The sequence below is a fragment of the Hyaloscypha bicolor genome, assembly GCF_002865645.1.
Source record: "Hyaloscypha bicolor E unplaced genomic scaffold K444scaffold_83, whole genome shotgun sequence".
NCBI lineage: Eukaryota > Fungi > Ascomycota > Leotiomycetes > Helotiales > Hyaloscyphaceae > Hyaloscypha > Hyaloscypha bicolor.
The window spans coordinates 911,413-931,122 of NW_020194585.1; the positions used below are offsets into that span (position 1 = coordinate 911,413).

The 19,710-nt window shown below is 48.3% G+C and overlaps 5 protein-coding genes across 5 annotated transcripts; 1 reads left to right on the forward strand and 4 right to left on the reverse strand.

Moving 5' to 3' along the window:
* Positions 1 to 461: 461 nt before the first annotated feature.
* K444DRAFT_408041 (uncharacterized protein) lies at positions 462 to 883 on the reverse strand. Its single transcript, XM_024872585.1, has one exon. It carries the CDS (start codon positions 797 to 799, stop codon positions 551 to 553), a length of 249 nt encoding a protein of 82 aa, XP_024736602.1. The 5' UTR covers positions 800 to 883; the 3' UTR covers positions 462 to 550.
* A 3,285-nt stretch (positions 884 to 4,168) lies between these two features.
* K444DRAFT_630088 (arginyl-tRNA synthetase) lies at positions 4,169 to 6,146 on the reverse strand (the record flags this gene model as incomplete). Its single annotated transcript, XM_024883156.1, has 2 exons — positions 4,169 to 5,797; positions 5,862 to 6,146. 2 exons carry the CDS (start codon positions 6,144 to 6,146, stop codon positions 4,169 to 4,171), a joined length of 1,914 nt encoding a protein of 637 aa, XP_024736603.1.
* Positions 6,147 to 6,883: 737 nt separating this feature from the next.
* Positions 6,884 to 9,223, reverse strand: K444DRAFT_663736 (uncharacterized protein; the record flags this gene model as incomplete). Its single annotated transcript, XM_024886871.1, has 8 exons — positions 6,884 to 6,889; positions 6,923 to 7,015; positions 7,090 to 7,402; positions 7,522 to 7,979; positions 8,044 to 8,191; positions 8,235 to 8,314; positions 8,371 to 8,823; positions 8,969 to 9,223. The coding sequence occupies 8 exons, from the start codon at positions 9,221 to 9,223 to the stop codon at positions 6,884 to 6,886; spliced, it is 1,806 nt and encodes a 601-aa protein (XP_024736604.1).
* A 1,597-nt stretch (positions 9,224 to 10,820) lies between these two features.
* On the reverse strand, positions 10,821 to 11,239 carry K444DRAFT_613245 (uncharacterized protein). Its single transcript, XM_024880310.1, has one exon. It carries the CDS (start codon positions 11,108 to 11,110, stop codon positions 10,841 to 10,843), a length of 270 nt encoding a protein of 89 aa, XP_024736605.1. The 5' UTR covers positions 11,111 to 11,239; the 3' UTR covers positions 10,821 to 10,840.
* Positions 11,240 to 16,810: 5,571 nt separating this feature from the next.
* On the forward strand, positions 16,811 to 18,098 carry K444DRAFT_408155 (uncharacterized protein). Its single transcript, XM_024872586.1, has one exon. It carries the CDS (start codon positions 17,242 to 17,244, stop codon positions 17,785 to 17,787), a length of 546 nt encoding a protein of 181 aa, XP_024736606.1. The 5' UTR covers positions 16,811 to 17,241; the 3' UTR covers positions 17,788 to 18,098.
* The last annotated feature ends 1,612 nt before the right edge of the window (positions 18,099 to 19,710 follow it).

Sequence of the window (19,710 nt, forward strand, 5' to 3'; positions counted from 1 at the left end):
GATCCTAGCCAAGAGCTTTCCGAACCCGTATCTAATACCTCCGATATCGTATGGTTTCGTAAGTAGTATTGAATCGGGTTGCGATCTCGTGCAAATCGGGGTGATAAGGTTGTGCGACGATAGCGTCGATGGCCGCGATTTCGCGCGGGCTTAGGTGAGGAGCCATAATCTGCTCTTATCATTAGCAAGAGCTACTTTAGGGGAGTAAATTGATCCACTTCTCATCTAATTCGGACGTGGTTTGGTGAAGCAATTGGTGGTTGAAGATAATTTAGGTAACTTTTGGTGCACCCATTTTTAAGTGTACCGCTTTTCGTCAAAAACTCGCTAAAACAGGGAGTTTTCGCATATAACTGTAAGCGAAAACGATCGAGCCAATCAGCGCGTCTTCTATGCACCCGAGATCCATCGTCTGAGCGCGTGCTCCCAGTGGCCCCGGCGCGCTGCGCTGCAAGATCAGGGTTGTACAGTAGTGTCCCGTCTCAACAATCCCTCTTTGCCTTTTCGGCACACACCGCCAGGCTCAATCCTTTAAAGAATTGTTAATTTGTCAATTCGATCTTATCAGGAAGTTTCCCCGAGTTTGTAGGGGTTGATCCATTGAATTCCAGGCGCAATGGTATGATTTGACTACCCTCCGCCCCCCCCTATCAAAACCAGAACGTTGAGCAATTGACGAGTGCAATTGCAGGGCCCGAAGCCGAAAAAGAAGAAGGTGGTCGTGTGGGTTTGGGTATGCGTAGGTCGCTGGCCTGATCAAGACGAAGCAGCAGCTCACGAAACGCTTCTTTAGTGCCATTGCAACGCTTCAGGAATGACATTGCTAGTGGAGTACTGCCCTGCGTGCCAAACCCCCAGATGTGCTGCGTGCGACGTACACAAGCAGACACGATGACCTGATACTCATGCCTCTACCTTCGAGCTCAACCATGACAGAGAGAGAGGCCTGCGTCAAAATTCCTTTCCATCAACGGGCTCGGCTATCTTTCACAACAAATTCGCCAATTAATAAGGAAAGACGGCACATTTGTCGTATCAGGATGGAGAGGGAGGGATAGAAGGGGCGGGCGAGATGGAGATGGATTCCGGGAGAGCCGCCAGGTGGCAGAGGGCAAGAGAGGAGAGAAAAATTACGGCGGGAATTGGAAAACAAAAGCCTGAAAAGATATACCCCATAGACAATAGACGGAAATGGCTTCTCAATAATTCTCCAACTGACTCCGCCCTTCGGAGATAACAATATTTGTGCCCTCGACATTGTCGTGAGGGGCGGCGAAGCCGCGGGTAAGGCCTTGAAAGTTGGCCATATAACTCGTTGGTAGACAGGGGAGTTTGTCTTTTAGACAAGACCGATGAAAGAAATGACAGGCAAAATGCTCAGAACCGGTCTAACAGAATGGATAGAGGAACACGGCGGCAAATAGGAGACTGGATGGTCATGGACAACTGTCCACATTTTCTGCCATGACCCACCAAATAAGAGATTCTCTTCGCTGTTCCTTTTGAACAAGCTCGCTCACACACGCTCCTTTCCTACACACAATCCAGCAAACAGGAGCAGCCAGCCACTTTCTCCAGCCTTATACGAAATGACACTTTCCGTCCTTTTTCCCACACTGGATACGCACTCACGTAACGTACTTACAATAGAGTTGCTCATAGCATGTTGTGCATAATCGCGTGGGAGAAAGCTGTCTTTGGTCGTCCCGAGAGCTGGAATATTGAGGGGTCGATTGGAGTGCGGGTTTGTCCATGTTTCTGTGGGGATGTTGCGATTGTGATGGGAGTTGGAGATATGTCGAATCCGAGAGCCGAATACCTACCCATTGTTAATGTCCATATCACGTGATCTGCGTCGCTACAGCGCCATGCGCACTTTCGTGTTCTAATAGCCAGTTCGTCCTCCTTTGCTCGCCGCTTCGCTCACAGTCAGGGAAAGCAAGTGTCCCACGAGAGCAAGTATCCCACGAAAGTAAGTATATTCCACCCTACCCGTGCAGCTGCGGCAGGGTGCGCTTTGGGTCCGTGCAAGTTTAAGCGAGGTCTATGCAGCGAATGATACAGTCTAATTCTCGATCTGAGACTTCTGATTCGCTCTAATTTGTGGTACAATTGATCATGGAATGTGCGCACCTGGCCGCAGCTGAACAGATAACAAGGGCTACTTTCCAATCGCAAAAACGCTCCAAAGGTAGGAACAACTCCACCCTTCTTACGGTACCCGTTCGTACCTTCCACAAGTTACCACTGGCGGGTTCATGAAAGCGACTGGGCCAAATCACGTGCACACTATTTCAAGGATTCACAGCAAAATGCCCAATCTCTGAACCGCTCAAAACCATATTTGACTAATAATACCACAATTTCAATACTATTATTATATTCGTACTTTCTAGAGTATTCTTTATAAACTGTAAACCTTTTATAATTTCTTGAGCACTTTGAAAAAATCTCAAAATATTTTGTATTCTAACAGGGGTAAAAGTGGGCGGCGGTTGAGTGTTTGGCCAGTGAATACTAGATAAGGTTAAAATAGTACGCACGTGATTAGGCCCAGTCGCTTTCACGAACCACCAGTGATGACTTGTGGAAGGTATGAACGGGTATATGACCTGGTAAAGTTTTGTCTATAAATCTATATATAGATAAGTATTTGCATAAAGTTAGATTAAAATTTAAAGTAGTTGTGTGAATTTAATTATTGATTTAAGCCCGATTTGCCATAAATTCCAGTGTCTTTTAGTGGCGTTTCTTACGATCTTTTCCTTCGTCTGGTGAGACATTGCAGCCGCTGGCGGCCAATCAGCTAAAGGAGACTCAGCCTGGGCTTTTGCTCGTGGAACTGGTGGACGAACCGATCGATCATCAGAAGTATTTCCCCACCATTCCAAACAGTTTCTCTTTCTTCTCTACGACACCGGAGAAACTTCCTTTTCGAGTCCATACAAAGGCGAGCGGCATTGAAACTCGTCCAATATCCTAAGCGAGAACGGGCGCAATTTTGACCTTCGCAAATACAGAAATTCTCACAATTCCCCCTTATCTTTAATCATCGCAAAAAGTTTGCAGAAGATAGATCTGCTTCTTTTCTATTACGCAAAGGACTTTTAAAAAGTTTCGTGCTTTCCATTGAGGTTTGGTATAATTTCCAAAACATAGCCATTTTGGTATTCCGGCTGCTGGCAGCTGGACGGTTTTCAACGCCGTGCCCTTCGTACCATGGTGGGTAAATCCACACAATTTCAGCCAGCAATAGGTAATTAACGGTCCAACAGGCACCGAAACCGAAGAAAAAGAAGGTGGCGGTTTGGTTCTGGGTGTGTGTAAGTCCTGACACTGCCTTCCACACCATACATATACGTCCGCTAATCTTCCCAAGTGTTACTGCAATGCGAGTGGAATGACTCTCTGCATCGAGATTTGCCCTTCTTGCTTGACTCCTCGATGCGCCGCTTGCGACGTTTTCAAGCAAACGAGATGACTGGAAAGAACACACCGACCTTTCTGTTTCCCAAACAGATATCACGACTCGATCGAGCCTCTCCTCTGCGACTTTCCGTCCCATACACTTACGTCGACCTCCTCGATAACACATCCCTTGACCATTCAGATGCGCACATACGCTCCTCTATTCAATCTCCTTCCCAACCCCACAACTCCGTACGAATAACAAGTTGGACTGTTGGTCAATAGATAAGGTGGAAATTCGCAATTGTTAAAAATAGAGGAGTTCAAAAGCGTCATGGACTGTATTTCTTAAAGGGTGGTGGGTATCTAGTTATACATTCTTGTTTTGTGTTGCGCTCATTTAGAAGAAGAACCTTGCCCGACGAGCCTCGATTCGCTAGAAGATAACCACATGGTACCCAAGAAAAGCTTCCGCAAATTTCTCGTAGATTGAAAACGAAATGCAACGGATAATTCTCGACATAAGAATCCCAAGCTTAATGGACAACTTTCCATGAGATATCAGCTAATAGTGCTGACTGTCAATCGCTTTTTTTCACGCTGAAGAGACACATGCTAATGTGATCTCCAATCCATGCCCCTCGCAGAACCAGGCCGTGAACTAAAGGTGCATTGCATAGGACACAAAAAGCATAAGAAGGAAACTTCCCAATACCGAACCGACTTCAGACGAAACAAAATCTCGAAGGAAATGACTGGTTCAATTGATAATCGGAGTGATCCCAAGCAGCTTCATCCCGTTTTCCAGTGTCTGTCTGGCACTATCATACAGCACAGATCGAGCGGCATACTTCGATCCTACACTGGATCCCTCTCCCCCAGACTCGTCTTCTTCGGCCTCCTCGAGACAGGAAGTGATCTCCTCCACCATCTGGAAAAGGTATGTAAGAATCGTTGCGGGATCCATGGTATGAAAGGCGGACTTGATAATTCCTGGGTACCGAGCCATCAATCGGAGCAGATCACACCACGGAGGTGCCCACAATGATGAGTAATCGATGTGGGGAATTTCTTCCAGCTTCAAGTTCACTCCAATACCAGCAAGCGCTGAGCACAGCCTTGCATGGCAGCGCAGCAAGTCCGGCCCCGTCTCGCCTTCCAATGCCAAGAGGCTGAGATCGGTATTGTTACCATGGCCTTTTTTGGAACGTAGCTCTTGCACGACCAAGGAGCTCACTCCCATTGCTTTTGCAACGGCGTCGCCGCCTTCGATGTGATACTCATCGGGGCCAGTGCCCACAACTTCTCGCATGAAGTCCTCACGCTGGTCGAGAATATCACCCAGGAGTTGGGCATCACCTAGGTGGGATGATCGTCGGCTAGCCTTTGCAAAAGTGATGTGTTCTAACTTGTCCGCGATATCAGGATGGCCCATGAGCTCAACGGCTCTGAAAACTTGTCGAAAGTGCACATCCTGTTCACAGACTACGTAGATCATCTTGTCAAATGAGTGTCGTTTGAGTCGATCAAATACCGTAGCAATGTCTCTTAGCAAATAAGTCGTAGAACCATTCCGACCTCGAACGATACCCTTGTCCAGTTTTGTGCCGTATTTCTCGTAATCGATAACCCAAGCCCCATCTTGCTCCTCATAAATGCCTCTGGATTCCAATATGGCCGCGACTTCGACCACAGCTTCCGGGTTCAGACTCACTTCGGATTCGCCCGAGTATTCGTCAAACTTGAGGTTCAGTCGCCCGTACGTCTCTACATAATATTCGACGGTGATGTCTCGAAGTTTCTTCCACAAGGCAATTGCACCCGGCTCACCGTCCTCCATCCCTTTGAAAGTGGCATCTCTTTCTGCGAATAATCCCTCGAGCTCAAGAATCGTTGCATCTTGCCCAGTATCTCGCGCGTTCTTTCTAGCTTCTAGTTCAGGCCGTAGCTCCTCTTCCATCTTGTTGTACAAGTCATGGATATATCTGAAGAGATTTGTCTGGTCGTCGACCTTATGTGCGGAGTCGTATTTCTGCCAGCCCAAACCGAGCAGGCCAAGATGTTTGCCCCAATCTCCCAAGAAGTTTATCCTGACCACATCCCAACCCACTGCCTCGTACATATTTGCCACGAAAGCGCCAAGTATTGTGCTTCGTAGGTGACCAGCCGTGAAATCTTGTGCTATGTTTGGAGAGGAAAACTCGACGACAACCTTCTTGCGTCTAGACTCGGGATCATCTCGCAAGCTCCGAGGTTTTTCAATGCCGTATGTAGGTTTGCGGTCGCTGATATAGGGAAGGAAGAGTCGCGGGATGATTTTGGGGGAGAGAAAGAATCGAATATGGATGCCATCCTGGAAGGGAACTCCGAAGAGGGCATGAGGTTGGATCTGGACGGCATACACAAGTTAGATTTGGGCGACCATCCGAAGAGGCTGGAGAAGTTTGACAGACCTGTATGAGAAGTTCGCCAGCTAACTCTTTTGGGCGGCCACCAGGTAGTTTCAGGCGAGGCAAGACGATGTCTAAGTCACCGTCCTGAATTGTGCTTGGAGGCTGGATAGCCTTGTAAACAGATTCTGGATCAGCTTCCACAAGCCGCTGAAAATGTTCCGCAAGATAAGAGTGACACAGATCCATGGGGTCGGTGAGGACGTCAGCTGATGCAAAGAAAGGCACAGGTCCGAGCCCAAGCTCCGCCACAAAGGCCTGGAGGCTGGGAAGTGAGGTGGTGGCCATTTAGGCTCGTATCTGAGGTTGCTTAAAAAGAAAATTGGCGCGAGATTCTGCTTGCGGTGTGCCTCGTCGTGCCTCGTGTGCTCAAGGCTCATGAAGAGGGTGATGGTCGAGGTAGCATCCAACGCTGATGTGCTGGCGGGCACAGGGCTTGGACGACCACATCGTGGCCTTCGAAGTTAGGGCAGAAGCAGCTTCCAGTCATATTCCAGTCATTGTCAGAAGGTTGATACCGTGATCATGTTGATAGGTTGGTGAAATGTGACCATCCATGGTTAGCTGCAGTTGGTTGCAAAGTTACGCTTGGGCGGCTAAGCCTTTCTGGGCGACATTTACCAACGCTAAGCATTAAGTGCTCTGGATAATATGGCGTAGAAAGGGTATCATTATCATAAGTGGAAATAAACAAAGATATAGCCCAGAGCAAGAGCAAGCTCCTTTCGAAGACACCATATAAATGCAAAATGGAATTCCCCTGCAAAATCAGCTGTCCAGCCCCTGCTCAAGATCCTTAGGGACATCAGCCTTTCGACATATCCGACAAAGATATCGGAGAATCATCTGGGCCCATGAGCGCCACCTAAATGACGCTGCAATGCTCATAAGTACAAGAACTGCTAAAATTAAAAAGCAGAGTATGAATCGTTCAAAATTCGGAGTAAAAGGCAAAACCCCCTCTGTTGTACTGAACATGTTTGCAGCAAGGGTCAGCGGGAGATATGCCTGGTTAATGAGGAGAGTTAGAACTATAAATATACACCTTGTCACTAAAAACTTACAATGGTAATGAAAGTAAGTATTTGAATATGGTGGGCAGACTTCTGCTGGAATATCTGCGCTTCGTGATTCCCATGGTCATAAATGGCGTTAAGCTGCTTGGATCAACATCTACATATCAAAGCGGGTAGAGCGATAAGGTTGCAAATACAAAAGATAGAGTACTTACGCCTTGGGGGCTGTCCTGGCAGAGCCCCTTTTCCAGCTTTACGAGCTTTCTGAGAATATCCTTCAAGTCCAGAAACACATTATCGACCTCATTGATCGAGGATTTCAAAAGCGAAGAGGTGGTTGGAAGGTCGTCGTCGAACAGAAAGTATGCGATATCCTTTCTCTGGAATCTGTCCCAGGCTTCGACAGTGTCCCCGAGGCTCCTTATTAATTTTCTCAGCAACGTTACCATTTCTCCGTTCCATGCACCGATTTCCCTCACTCCCCTCGTAGTAGAATAGTCGATATTCAAAGGCAAGTTCTGATTGTTTCTGGAGCTATGAAGTCAGCCAATCGTTGCCACGCTGCGAGTAGGATCGATAGATGGACATGGTTGAGTAACTATTGTTTGCACACCAGTCACGAAGTCATTATCCCAACCAACACTTACTGGTCAACATCCACTTCCACCTGACCAAGTATTGCCCTCCACTCCCGTCCTACTTGCTGTATCCGAATTTCAAAAACCTTGAAGTAATACTCCCTTGGCGTCCAAATAAGATTGTGAGCAGTAAGCTGGCCAGCTGCAAGAGGGTCTGGTCGACCAGTGAGTGCATTCGTTGCCTGGTAGGCTTGCACACTATCACTCGATCCATAGTAAGTGTCGAAGGAGCCGTAGGCTGTCCAGACTTGGTGATCAATCCCGGTTACAGTGACTGATACTTGTGATTCATACAGACATAAAGGTCGTAGCGAACTATTAGACCCGGACAGGAAAGGCAGACGCCACGAACGTCTCAAAGGCTTGTGGTCGGATCCTTTCCGATGGTCCTGGAATAACTCCTTGCTCTCGGTCAACACGTAGAAAGGGATGTGCAGTTCGAAAGTAAAGACCTTGAATCCTCGAGACTATATCGAACATGGTGTGATTAGTTTTTGGCAGATGTGTAGAATGCTTGGCTCCAAGTCTTACAGGAATCGTCACTCCAATAGCCGCCTTTGATGTCAAGTACTTATAAAAGAAATTCTTCAGAGTCAATGCATGGTTTCGCGGAGCCGTTGCTAGAACTACTTCCATGGTCGACGGAATCAAATCAGGAAGAAACCTGTCCGAGTTCGACCTATTAGAAAGGACATATTACAAGGCGTTGTGATACAACTTACAAAACCCTCCTCTCCGCATCGCATGCTGCATCTTGAGCGCTTTGAGCATAATTTTCTTGGGTCGAACTAATTTTGAAGCGCTATTCAATACGTCAGTACAGCTTCGAAATGTGAATAAATGTAAGATATCGGTTACCGGTTTGCTCAATTCTGCTCGTAGTTCCTTTATGGTCAAAGTCCAACGGCGTGGCCTGAAGTCTTTTTGTTTTAAAGGCATCCGACCGCCAGATTTCCTGTCATCAAGTAATGCAACGGGTTTCTCACATCCCTTATACATCGCTTGCTCAACAAAACCCGCAACCACATCAACTTGATCTCGATATGGCAAATTCTCTTCGTCTCCAGTCATTCCTTCCATAAAGACTCTGGCTGTCCCACGCCTGCCGCAAGATTCTTCATTTTCGTCACGCTCCCACCTTCCAGGCCCACTTTCTTCAAGTTGTTTGCCATCCTTCTCATCCCCGTTGTTGAAGCTATCAAAGTAGTATGGATAGGCTGGCAACCAATCAGGGTAGATTCGGTCCTCGGCCTCGGTTCGGCTCTTCTCTTGCTGACCATCAATCATGTTCTTCTCCGCATCTTGTTCAATCTAAGCGAACTCAACTTAGCCCCACTTGATAATAACAGTGGAAAATCACGGAATTCTTGATGTTGTTGGAAGGTGGGGGGCCTTTCAAAGGTAGTTGGGTTCCCCAAAGCGATCAGATAAGGGGACAAAGTCGAGATATACATACTGAAGCACCACCATCCTCGTCGTCGTCGTCCTCATCATCGTCGTCCTCATCTTCGTCGTCCTCATCCTCTTCGTTTTCCTTCCACTCCTCTCCACTAGCATCTCTAAAAGCATCTCTAAAAGCATCTCGCAACCATTTAATGTATGGTTGGTTCTCGGCCTCACGATTGAAATATTGACGCCTCTCAAAGAACCTCAAGGGCCAGGAGCAGCGCAATGATCTGCGAGGAACTTCGTCGCTTGTCACCGGTGTCATTTCAACACGTGACTGCAGCCAGTCATCTTCAATCTATAGATGGCAGTGTTTATGAAATAAGCGAGGTGGGGCAAGCAATAAATATCACAAGGCATTCAGCAGGAAGTGGGAAATATGCCTAGTACTTATCAAAGCAAGGTAATGTGGGAACAACTCGGGCATGTCAGATGGTTGCTCCGAAAGAGGCAGCCCCGGTAAATAATATCCAAAGTCAAAGAGCGCCTTGGTTGCCTCGTCAATCAGAGTGCTGTAACATAGATCATACGGAACTGTGCAGTCCAGTAGCTACCTGCCATACCAAGTCAAGCCCGATGAAGGAAGCCCAACGCGCCCCCCTCTGTCACCGCCCGCTGTGGGTGAAAGGGATAAACGACTTGACGCTCATAGATAGTGCAGGGACACAATCCAATACTGGGACTTTATTATATTTGTTCGGCGGCAGAGAAACCCGGGTGTTTTTTGCGCCGAAGAGCTATTGGGTGGACATGGTTATTCCCCCTTCGCCGGCAAATCGTAACTTGCAACTTATGAGGCTGTGCGGTGAGTCGATATGCATCTATTTCACAGCCTCAATCGGGATAATTCCACATGGCATATGGAGGGGTGCTCGAATGCTTTGCTGGATGCCAAAGAGCAACTCTCCTCGACTTTTGACAAGGCTTCAGCTCACACCTGCCTTGACTGCAGGCAGCGTAACCGAAGCGGAACTGCCCGAAAGTTACTTGAGATCCACTGCCATGCTGAGCCGCGTCAAACCACAGTCTTTTTCAAGTAGGAAGAGCTATCAGACGGGGCTGAGCGAAGCTTTGACCTCCTTCACGAATGCACAGATGACGTGGATGCACGACATCCGCAATGTTCTCCAGATTTAAGGCTGACTAGCTCAAACTTCGGAGTAAAGCCTTACATACTGACACCCAATGATAGTGCGGCATCCTGTCTCGTGTGCCCAACGCGATAAGTCGGGCGCCCATACGTGGCAACCCGAAGCGATATCAGCCAACCCTTAATGATTAAAGCAGTAACTATATCCAAGCGAGTCAGATCTCGGGATTAGGTGAATCTACTTTTAAAACCTTATATATTTGCAACGTAGGGCCAGTCAAAACGTTCCGGGCAGCTTTGAAGGGTATAAAGAGCTCGCGAGCCTTCCAATATCTCCATCCACTGGCAGTCAGAATAGTCTGAACTCCCAAATACCGCCACTGTGTTTACCCGGAGACCCAAGTCGCATTGGATTGGAAAGCACACAGAGACAGAGATGGCTCTCAGAGCCCAACGGGCTTCCCACAAGGCTCTTTTAAATGGCGGTCAATAACTCGCTGCTACCAATTGCACGAAACTTTGCATGTGCACGAAGCCATTTTGAGCACCACGATAATTCTAACGGAAGAATGGCTCATAGCCCATGGAATGGATTCCACGACGGCCCATCATACATGCACGAGACGGAACGAAGAGCAACTTTGCTGATTTGAAATGAGTGTGGCTTAGACCAAGAAATTTTGGCCTTGCTCAAGGTGGTGCATAATTTTGTACAGTGAAAGACCACCCCATTGGCTAAGAGTTCGACATCAAACTGCGTGTCAAGAACGCTAACAGAGCCACAATTGCAACCTAAACCCGGACAGCGCCCAGTGTCGTTCCATTGGTAACACTCGCGCTGACACCACTCGCGCAGCTCATCTGGCTACACTGAGCCTCGAGACTTGGCATCGATACAGCTCCTGCTTTTGTCTGATTTGCTGCTGCGGTCCACAGTACTCCGATCGCCGGCAGAACTTTACAACATCGATTGAAATTGACTGCGGCAGTTGTGTCCTGGGTTGTCATGTCTCCACTCTGAACACTCTGCAAGTTGCTGACGATGCTTGGAAAGTTGCCCATCAAGACGTGCCAGCGTTGGCACCTGTTTTAGGGAGCGCAGCCAACGTCATTAAAGTTACTAGCTGCAGAGGCTTGTCTTTCGCGAAGACAATAGCAGCGGCCAGCTTTGTTTTGGTTTCAGGGTTGTTCTGCGTCCCCTGATTAGTTGCTGCAAATAGAGTGCCTGCGAAGAGTATGCAAATGATGGCCGAGAACTGCAACATTGGCTGAGGAGAGTGAATGGTGATATGACTTAAGGACTGATCATAGGAGAATATTCTGACGCAGGCTACCAGGCTCGACACCACCCAAACAATAACAGAATGAGTAAAGAAGAAAGAGAGGCTACGGCTGAGGACCCAACCTTGCGAGAGATATTTACACCATAGATCGGCTCCAAGTCATACTTCGAGCGAGCCAAGACGCCAGAAATATCATGCCTTCTGTTTTGATCTTCCATTCATAAACCCCGCAAGATAAAGCGATCATCCGCCGCCAAGAATGGCTGGAAGGCTCCTCACTGGTGGAAGCCGTATGTTAAACAACCAAGTTGTACCTACAATACATCCTGGCTGCCGATAAGAGTTCACCAGCCCCGTATACCAAGATCAACGGAACGCCTTATGTGTACAAAAGGCAAAGTCAATCAGTCCCACCTTATAGTGGTCCGGATTAGCGCAGCTGACCGTTTCGAAACACGATGGGGTGTTTCCACTCGGAGAAAGGAACTCCCAAGCGCGGCCTTGACGCAAATCCCCCTCATTTCGAAAACTACGGCCCCACTTGGGAAATCCCTAATATTAGGGGATCTCGATCCTCTTCTCCACCCATGCACAGCCGCAAGACATAGCCATAAACTGGATATACACCCCCTTCAACTTTGTGGAATCACACTAACTTATTTTGGCGCAGAAAGACGCCAGCCCCCGAGTGCATAACATAATCAGTATCACAGCGTATCAATACAATCCGACATCGACTCAGCCTCTCACATCCTGAGGCGGAGCCGTCAGGGAAAGGAAAATACAGAGCTGTATATGATGACATCTCGGCTCAATGATGGGACCCCTCCGAGAGGTTGGGGATCGTTCCCCGTCTCTTTGACAGCAGAACAAAGTGACACAAACATAAATATCAGATAAACGTTGTGCTTGGACTTGCAAGAAAAAATCCGTGCATGAAATGGTCAACAATCCTCGACAAAATTGTGCTTCCACTTGGCCAAACCATCAACTGTTTGGTGATTAATTGCTGCCTTCAATCCGTGATTGAGACTCGATCCTTTCGCCACCGCGCCTGTGTCCAATATGTTGCTGTCCTGCTCCCGTTGATGGATGAGGAAGAGGTGGCTTCTGTTGGAAAGTTTTGATTTACAGCGCCTTGCGAAAATAAATCTTACAACAGTATGCGAAACTAGTGCGAAAATCGATTTTTAAGCGAGCAGCGGCAGAAGTGTTCATTGGCCAACCACCCAGGCCACTCAACCGCCCAAATTTTATTTCACCACAACAGCAGCATAAAAGATAACTTTTGATTTTGAGTAGATATTTGGAGCTCGGGAGACTAATCCTACAAGTTTTGGGAATTTTCTAAGTAAATTGCTTTAAAAGCTTCTCAAATTTTTATATTCCGACAGGGGTAAGAGTGGGCGGTGAGTGGTCGATCAATACTTCTGATAATCGGTTCGTCCTCCTTTTCTCGCTTCGCTCACAATCGGGGAAAGTAAGTGTCCCGGCTCAAATTGTGTTCCTTATCTGGTGAGGCATTCCGACGCTAGCGGCCGCATAAATGCGGATGACCTGATTCGAGGAGACTCTGATACCGGCCAACGGCTTGCCGAATTGGTGAAGGAGATTCGGTGGTTTCATTGCTGGCTAGAGCCTGCAGTAGGCCCATAGTTCTCTGAGGGGTCAGGGATCACCTCCAGCCCATGCAAGCACGGAAGGCTGGCGCACAGAGGAATGGAAAGGTCCTCGCTACGGTAGCTAGGATGCTGACATCAATTTCCCTTCCCCGGTTCGGCAAGGCGTCGATCGCGTGCGGGCAGGGCCGAAGAAACGGACTCGAGTACTCTCCCCCCCCCCTAAATAAATGTAACAGTGGGTCCAAGTGCAGGGGTTCTTTGGTATGGCAACTGGACGCGTGCCAGGCTGGTTTTGCGGGGACCCACTGTTACATTTAATTAGGGGGGGGAAGAGTATCTTCTGGAGACTTTCCCTCAGAATCCTAAAGTCGACTGCTGCTAACTCAATCGGGCGGTGCAACACTCACTCATAACACCCACGCCCGACGCAATACCTGGAAAAGAGAGGAGAATTTTAGTTAGCCAGCGCAGCGGTCTAGAGAGTGCAGGTGGCCTCCGGAGTGAACGCTCGCGCCCAATTTTGATATTCTGTGAAGGCAGAGAGGTTTGGTGGGGCAATGTTCAATTCCTAGTGGCTGAGTGGTCCGCTGCCCGGTTGGGTTAGCAGGAGTCGAGTGAGGGAAAGTCCTTCTGGACGTTGCCTACTGTCGCGCAGGATGTGCCTCGGAGTTTGAAGTTCGTGCTCCGGACTATTCAGGAAGTTTGAGCCGAGTCTTCGACTCAGAGATAGCCCAACAACTCACTCGTAACGGCCGCAAATGCGAGCCTAGCAGACGAGGCAAGCGCACCTTCCTAGATATTGGAGTTGCGGGAGCAGTGAAGGAAGGGGGAGGAGGCTCTCGTGAGGACCACTTTTGGAGGTGACTCGTGCGGCTTGATCGTTTCGAGATCGGGATCGCGAAAGAGCACGCAACCTAAGTGATGTTACTGTAAATTACGCTCCGTAGTGCTGCCCCTCCAGGGGTCAAGCTGAGATGATTGGCTGAACCTTCTTCCCTCGCTTGCTGATCTCCAGCAATTTCACGGCCAATCGTCGCCCCTGGTCTACTAAGCGAGGCCACACTTCTCCTGAAAACGGCAGATTTTAACATCCACGCATAATTGACGCATTGCTCACTTACTCCCCTCCCCCAAAATAAATGTAATAGTGGGTCCCCGCAAAACCAGCCTGGCACGGTCCAGTTGCCATACCAAAAAGCCCCTGCACTTTGACCCACTGTAACATTTAATTAGGGGGGGGGGGGAGTACTGTATTGATGCGTTCTCGGCGACTACCCTACCCATTCATTTTGCAAGGCAAGGTATTTGAGCACGAGCAAACAGCTCCGGGGAAGTCGCGCTACTTTCCCCCCTCGATAAAACGCAGCGTTGCCAGGCTGGTACGGCCATTTTGGCGTAGATCATACCCTGGCCGCATTACGTTTTATTCAGGGGGGTAGGAGGGGAGTAACACCCGCCACATTTGTTTGCCGAGCCGTGTCTTCCCTTTCACAATAATACAAAACAGTACGCAGTCTACGAGGTTACTTCTACGAAGTTACTTCCCACAAAATTTCGGGATTTTGATAGCAGTTATTGCGGGAGCTGTTGCAGAAAACGTTGTTTTTCGGCCCAGGTGTCGGTGTATCTCAAGTCGTGACAGACCAGAGGTGCGTGGCACGGTAGCCAGTAAGCACTTAAAGACGTAAATACCGGGGCAATTGAATGTACGGAGTAATGAGCGCCACAGACAGGGGAGTCATGCCAATGAAGGCTCGTGCTTTTCTTTCTGGTCTGTGACCCCCTGTCTGGTCAGATCCAATTTCCCATGAGAACCTTGTAGCCCCCTGTCTGGCCAGACCCAATTCCCATGAGAACGTTGTAGCCCCACCCGGATTCCCATTCTTACCGACACAGCGTCATCTGGAACGCCCACGTCCTCGCGTGTAGCGCCCGCGAGCGTAGGCCACCTCAGATCGGACCGTCGATCTCACTCCCTGGCCCCCCACCCTCTTGATCGGTTGAGTCAGGGTCGGGTTCTGCTGCTGGCACCTCCAGCGCGGCGGCACCTTGCTCTGCCGAAGTTGACGCCGAGTCAAGGAATGTAGGAGAAGGATTCCGTTCACGAATTATTGACCGGGAAAGCGGGAAAGGATACTACGTCCTCCTGCTCACCGTCCTTGAAAATTATTTAAGACTGCTCTTTGTCTTGACAGGAAGAGGTAACTCTGCACTCCTCTCCTTCTCTTCTCTTCTGTTCTCTTTCTTCTCTTTCTTTTCTGCGGAATTGGCTGAGTCGTTCTTTCATTCGTTCTGTCAGCCAATTAAAAACGTGAATGTTTCCAAGACCCTGGTTTCCCCGCCAGACGGCTGCTTATCGGATGGTAAGATTCTTCCATGGCCCGGCCCGATAGTCATCGAAAGTATCCGAGTGCTAATTGGTGTGCAGCCTTCATCCAAGAAGCTCAAAAAGAAGAAGGTGGTAGTGTGGATATGGATTTGCGTATGTTCTGATCCCACGGCAGAGCTTAAAAGCAGGACGAGTAAAAAGCTGATTGCCTACCAAGTGCTACTGCAATGCCAGCGGCATGAGTTTATTAGCCGATCCCTGTCCTTCTTGTGGGACACCGCGATGCGCAGCGTGCGATGGTAAGCCTTGATTTTATAATGCTTTCCTGTTCCCCCCCAAAAATGCCTCTGGGAGCCTTAGGTTTGCTTTCGGGCAAACAGTTCCAACCATCTGAGCTCCACGGCAATTAATTATTTCAGGACTAATCCTCTGTGTAGTCCACAAGCAGGCCAAATGATTGCTGCTAGACAGTCACACCGTTTTGCAATATGCAATGGCATCAGAATCCTTCGAAAAACTTTGTCTGACGGGATTCTCTTTCCACACTCATTCACGTTGCCTCGCTCTCTAACCAAGTTTCGATCAAACTTCGAGCACGAACGAGAGTAATGTCGGCTCATAAATCACTGCTTGTCGGTGGTTCGAGTATCCAGTCCTTCACATTTCCTTCAAGATCAACAATCCCGGGCCATTCAGCAGATATCGAGCAACCCTGCTACCGGCTACTCCATAAGCATACGTTCAGGAAACAGGAGTCATGATTCATGTTAAATTCCACTCTCAGACGCAAACACTGGCTTTCGGGCACCGCTGTTTACGACAACGATTATTCTAGCTGGAGAAGTGATCTCGATTGGATAGATAGGATGAAAATGACTTTCGCGACAGGTTGCAGTCGAATTTCTTTCCGTCCTCGGCCGTGTTTGCAGAAACGTAACATCGGCCCAAGTACGGAGATCAACGACTATTCTTTCTGGACATTGCGTGGGCAGAGTTCGTGAAGGATGATTTTGCCTGCCCTTGCTTGGTTGGTATGAAGGAGGGAGTTTCGCAGGCGCGAACGAGGGGAGATTGGGTTTCAAGCGAGACCATATGTTATTCATTTATTGTACGTGTAGAGTTTCATTTTCAGCAGTTCTGGCGGTGTACGATAAGTGTTAAAGTGTATAATTAGTGTACGAGTATTTGTGTTTCGGCTGCTTTGGTTGATTGACAAGCTTCGGGTGATGTCACGAAGGCGCACAGTCTATTTTTAGTGGGTTGAGGAACACTAAAATCTCATACTTTTAAACATTGCGCATCGCAACGCGACCATGTCTAAATACTTTAAACTAAGCTCTAGGCGAAAGAGAAGAAACTCAAGTATCTTTCACCCGTGTTTTAGTGATTCTAAAAAATTTGGGAGTTTTATTGCGATTTTTCAAAGACGAGGGGACGATTTTTAAGAACCTCGCTTAGCGAAATGGAGATTTTCAAAACTGTGCACCTTGTATCTGATCTTCTGTTTCCAAATTTTGGAAGGCGGGGTTGGGACGAATGATTCGTTCATTAAGTGTTTACAGTGGGTTGGCCAGCGAACAATTCCGTATCACGTGATATCAGTCTTTGAAATCATCAGGTTCGCGCTCAAGTTTCAAAGTATCTCGAGCTTCCATCACAACAGCAGCCCCTCGCAGAACCACGCACCACCCTCTGTTCGACGACTTGTCTCTCATTACTACACCCAAACTCCAAAGGGGACGATTTTACACGGTCATGCAACATGCCGCGCCCGTCGAGCCTCTCCTATGCTTCGAGCTAAAAGCATGATCCATATCTGTACTGGACCCTCTTCACCTTCTTCTCTCTGCTCGCACAATCATTAGCAGCTTCCAGCGCCTCATGCTACCGACGAATCTTCGAAACTAATACTAGAAGCTTCGACATCTCTACAACGACTGCCAACAGTCCCCACACATAATGGTTGGCTCTAGGAGAAGAGAACATAATGGGCCAACATTGTGGCTACTCAATGGATACATGCCACACATTAATGGCACATACAAGGCAGCTCTGCGGAGGCTCAGAAACGGCCCGTTAGAGCAATTTGGAGACTTGGAAAGGAAGTTCTTCAAGTTAGGACACTACGAGCTTTGCACCACAACTCACCATGGCCATCCCTCCAACAAAAACACGACACTTCTCTGGTCAAATCATCGCATAACAAAGGTTGGCTTCAGGAGGAGAGGATTTGGACCAATGCTGCCGCTCTATAAGGATACGCACTCCACAATCACGAAATTTGTGCAAGGTATACCTCCGCAGATGCTCAGAAGACTCAACCAAAGGAAATGGAAGACTTGGGGAGGAAGTCCATCAAGGTCATGGACAACAAGCTACACCCAGCATTTGTTTATGCCCATTTCTCAATCCGGACACTACACTTCTCACGTCGAAGTTATCGGAGGGCCTCTGGCCTGCCATGGTACCACCCTTCTCTCATCAAGGCTACCCCACGGCTTCTGATCAGCCTCGAGTACAAGGCAAGGAGAATCGAATTTTAAGGCACAAGTGTGCACGACACAAGCGCTCCTACAACCTGGCACCTCACGCTCGATGATCAACCCACCAACTGGCCCCAGGCCTTCACAGGCAACAAAACAAACATTCCAATCCCTCCCCCCGAAAAAGGGTTTACAAATGCAGCTTGAGTGTATATGTAATGACAGTTTCTACACTCATCCGCAAAAAGGGGTACAAACAGCGCTTTCGCTTCGTCTTTCTTCCTCTCTTCCCTCCATGTCGGTTGCTTTTATCCTATCTCTTCAGCTTCTCAAGGCAATTAGCTCTGAGATGTACCTGATTCGTTCTCTTTCACGTGCATCCGGCATTATCTAACGTTGCAAGAATTCACCGAAGTTTTGTTTCATTGAAGCAAAGATCCATTCCCGCCTTTCTATGAGTACGTGATCCCTTTCGACTCCTCTAATTCACATAAGTGCAAACCCCTGCTCCGTAACTGCGCTGCATATAACCAAGTCCTCCGCTTTCCTCATTCAGGTAATTGTACAGTATGGGTACATGTGAACCATAGGTAAGGTTATCCTCGAGCGCCCCTGCAATTCAACAAAACAGGAGGATTGAGAGTATGCCTCATGTGCGACGCGTCATTTCGAAGATCGAACGAGAAGGATATCTCTTCGGAGAGATCGAACTGGTAGTAGGACGATTGAAAGTGGCTGTTGTGCGCCAGTCGTGGTCGATGTGGATTGGGAAAACTTGCCGCTTGATAGCAAGAACCGGCCTCGCTCCCGCTCGTTGGTTGGGGTGTGCGCGAGGAAGAATAAATAAGTGCATAGGTTAGGAAGTCCATGGGATCTCTGCTGAGTCTTTTGTAGTCGTGAAACTCGAAGGTATATATGGGTAGGTAACGGTCATCGCGTTTGCTTGTATACATCGCACGCAGGACACCTCGGGGTCCGGCAGGCAGGGCAGTACTCCACTAGCAACATCATTCCAGCAGCATTGCAGTGACACTGAGAAGCGTTTGTTAGTCATTGCCTCGTCTTCATCTGCGTTCCGAGAGTTCAAGTGGATGACAACTCACGCAAACCCAGACCCACACCACAACCTTCTTCTTCTTCGGTTTAGGCGCCTATTACATGCCATTAGTCAATCGCTCCCGCTTGTTCCGTTTTTGCTTTTGGAACCACGTTACCATTTAAATGCAATTATCTTGAGAATAATGTGTTTCGCTGCGTAGTACGATGGGGCGTCGAGAGACAGTACCAATACGAGTGCCTGAGATGCTTGTTGGCAATTGTGCCAGGACTCGAGATCAGGTGCGTCCAGACCAAATGAGAATCAGACAACTTCCCTCCTGTCAAGAAAGGGATATTGACTTGCTCTTATATCATAGGAAGGACATCGTCTCTTCAATATTTCAAAAGCCAAAGACATGCGTATTCCATTTTCTTCGACTACCGGTTCTTCGGGCGGAAATTTCAGCCTCAAGGTCAGGTCTTCTTCGTTTCAGCCGCAAACATGTTTAAGTGGTCAGAATTCCAGGAGTCAAGGGACGTGGCTTATCTATCTACCACTCAGAAGTCATGCCTCGGCCGATGAACATTTGCTGCTTTCAGTCTCACGAGCTAATCGCGAGACGTTTCCCACCGTTTTTCGCCTATTTACCTTTCGCCTATTTAAAGGGAAATAGCGGTGGAACACCTGGCGATTAGCACATATCACTCATCCACATTACGTCGCTCTGACTGGGATATAAACTACTGTAGATGAAGCATCAATATCATCATCTTTGCGTTAGCCTGGGAAAGTACGCCAAGCAATCTCTCGGGGGGAGTACTATTGCGGATTCCAAGCGTCACAAGAGCCCAAGGACTTGGGTTTCAGAACTGGCCTTTCGGGCTCGTATATCGCACGTGCCTGAAT

Coding starts and splice junctions, on each gene's coding strand:
- K444DRAFT_408041 (XM_024872585.1), bottom strand. CDS start 799: ATGGCACTAAAGAAGCGTTTCGTGAGCTGCTGCTTCGTCTTGATCAGG.
- K444DRAFT_613245 (XM_024880310.1), bottom strand. CDS start 11,110: ATGGGCAACTTTCCAAGCATCGTCAGCAACTTGCAGAGTGTTCAGAGT.
- K444DRAFT_408155 (XM_024872586.1), top strand. CDS start 17,242: ATGGTTGGCTCTAGGAGAAGAGAACATAATGGGCCAACATTGTGGCTA.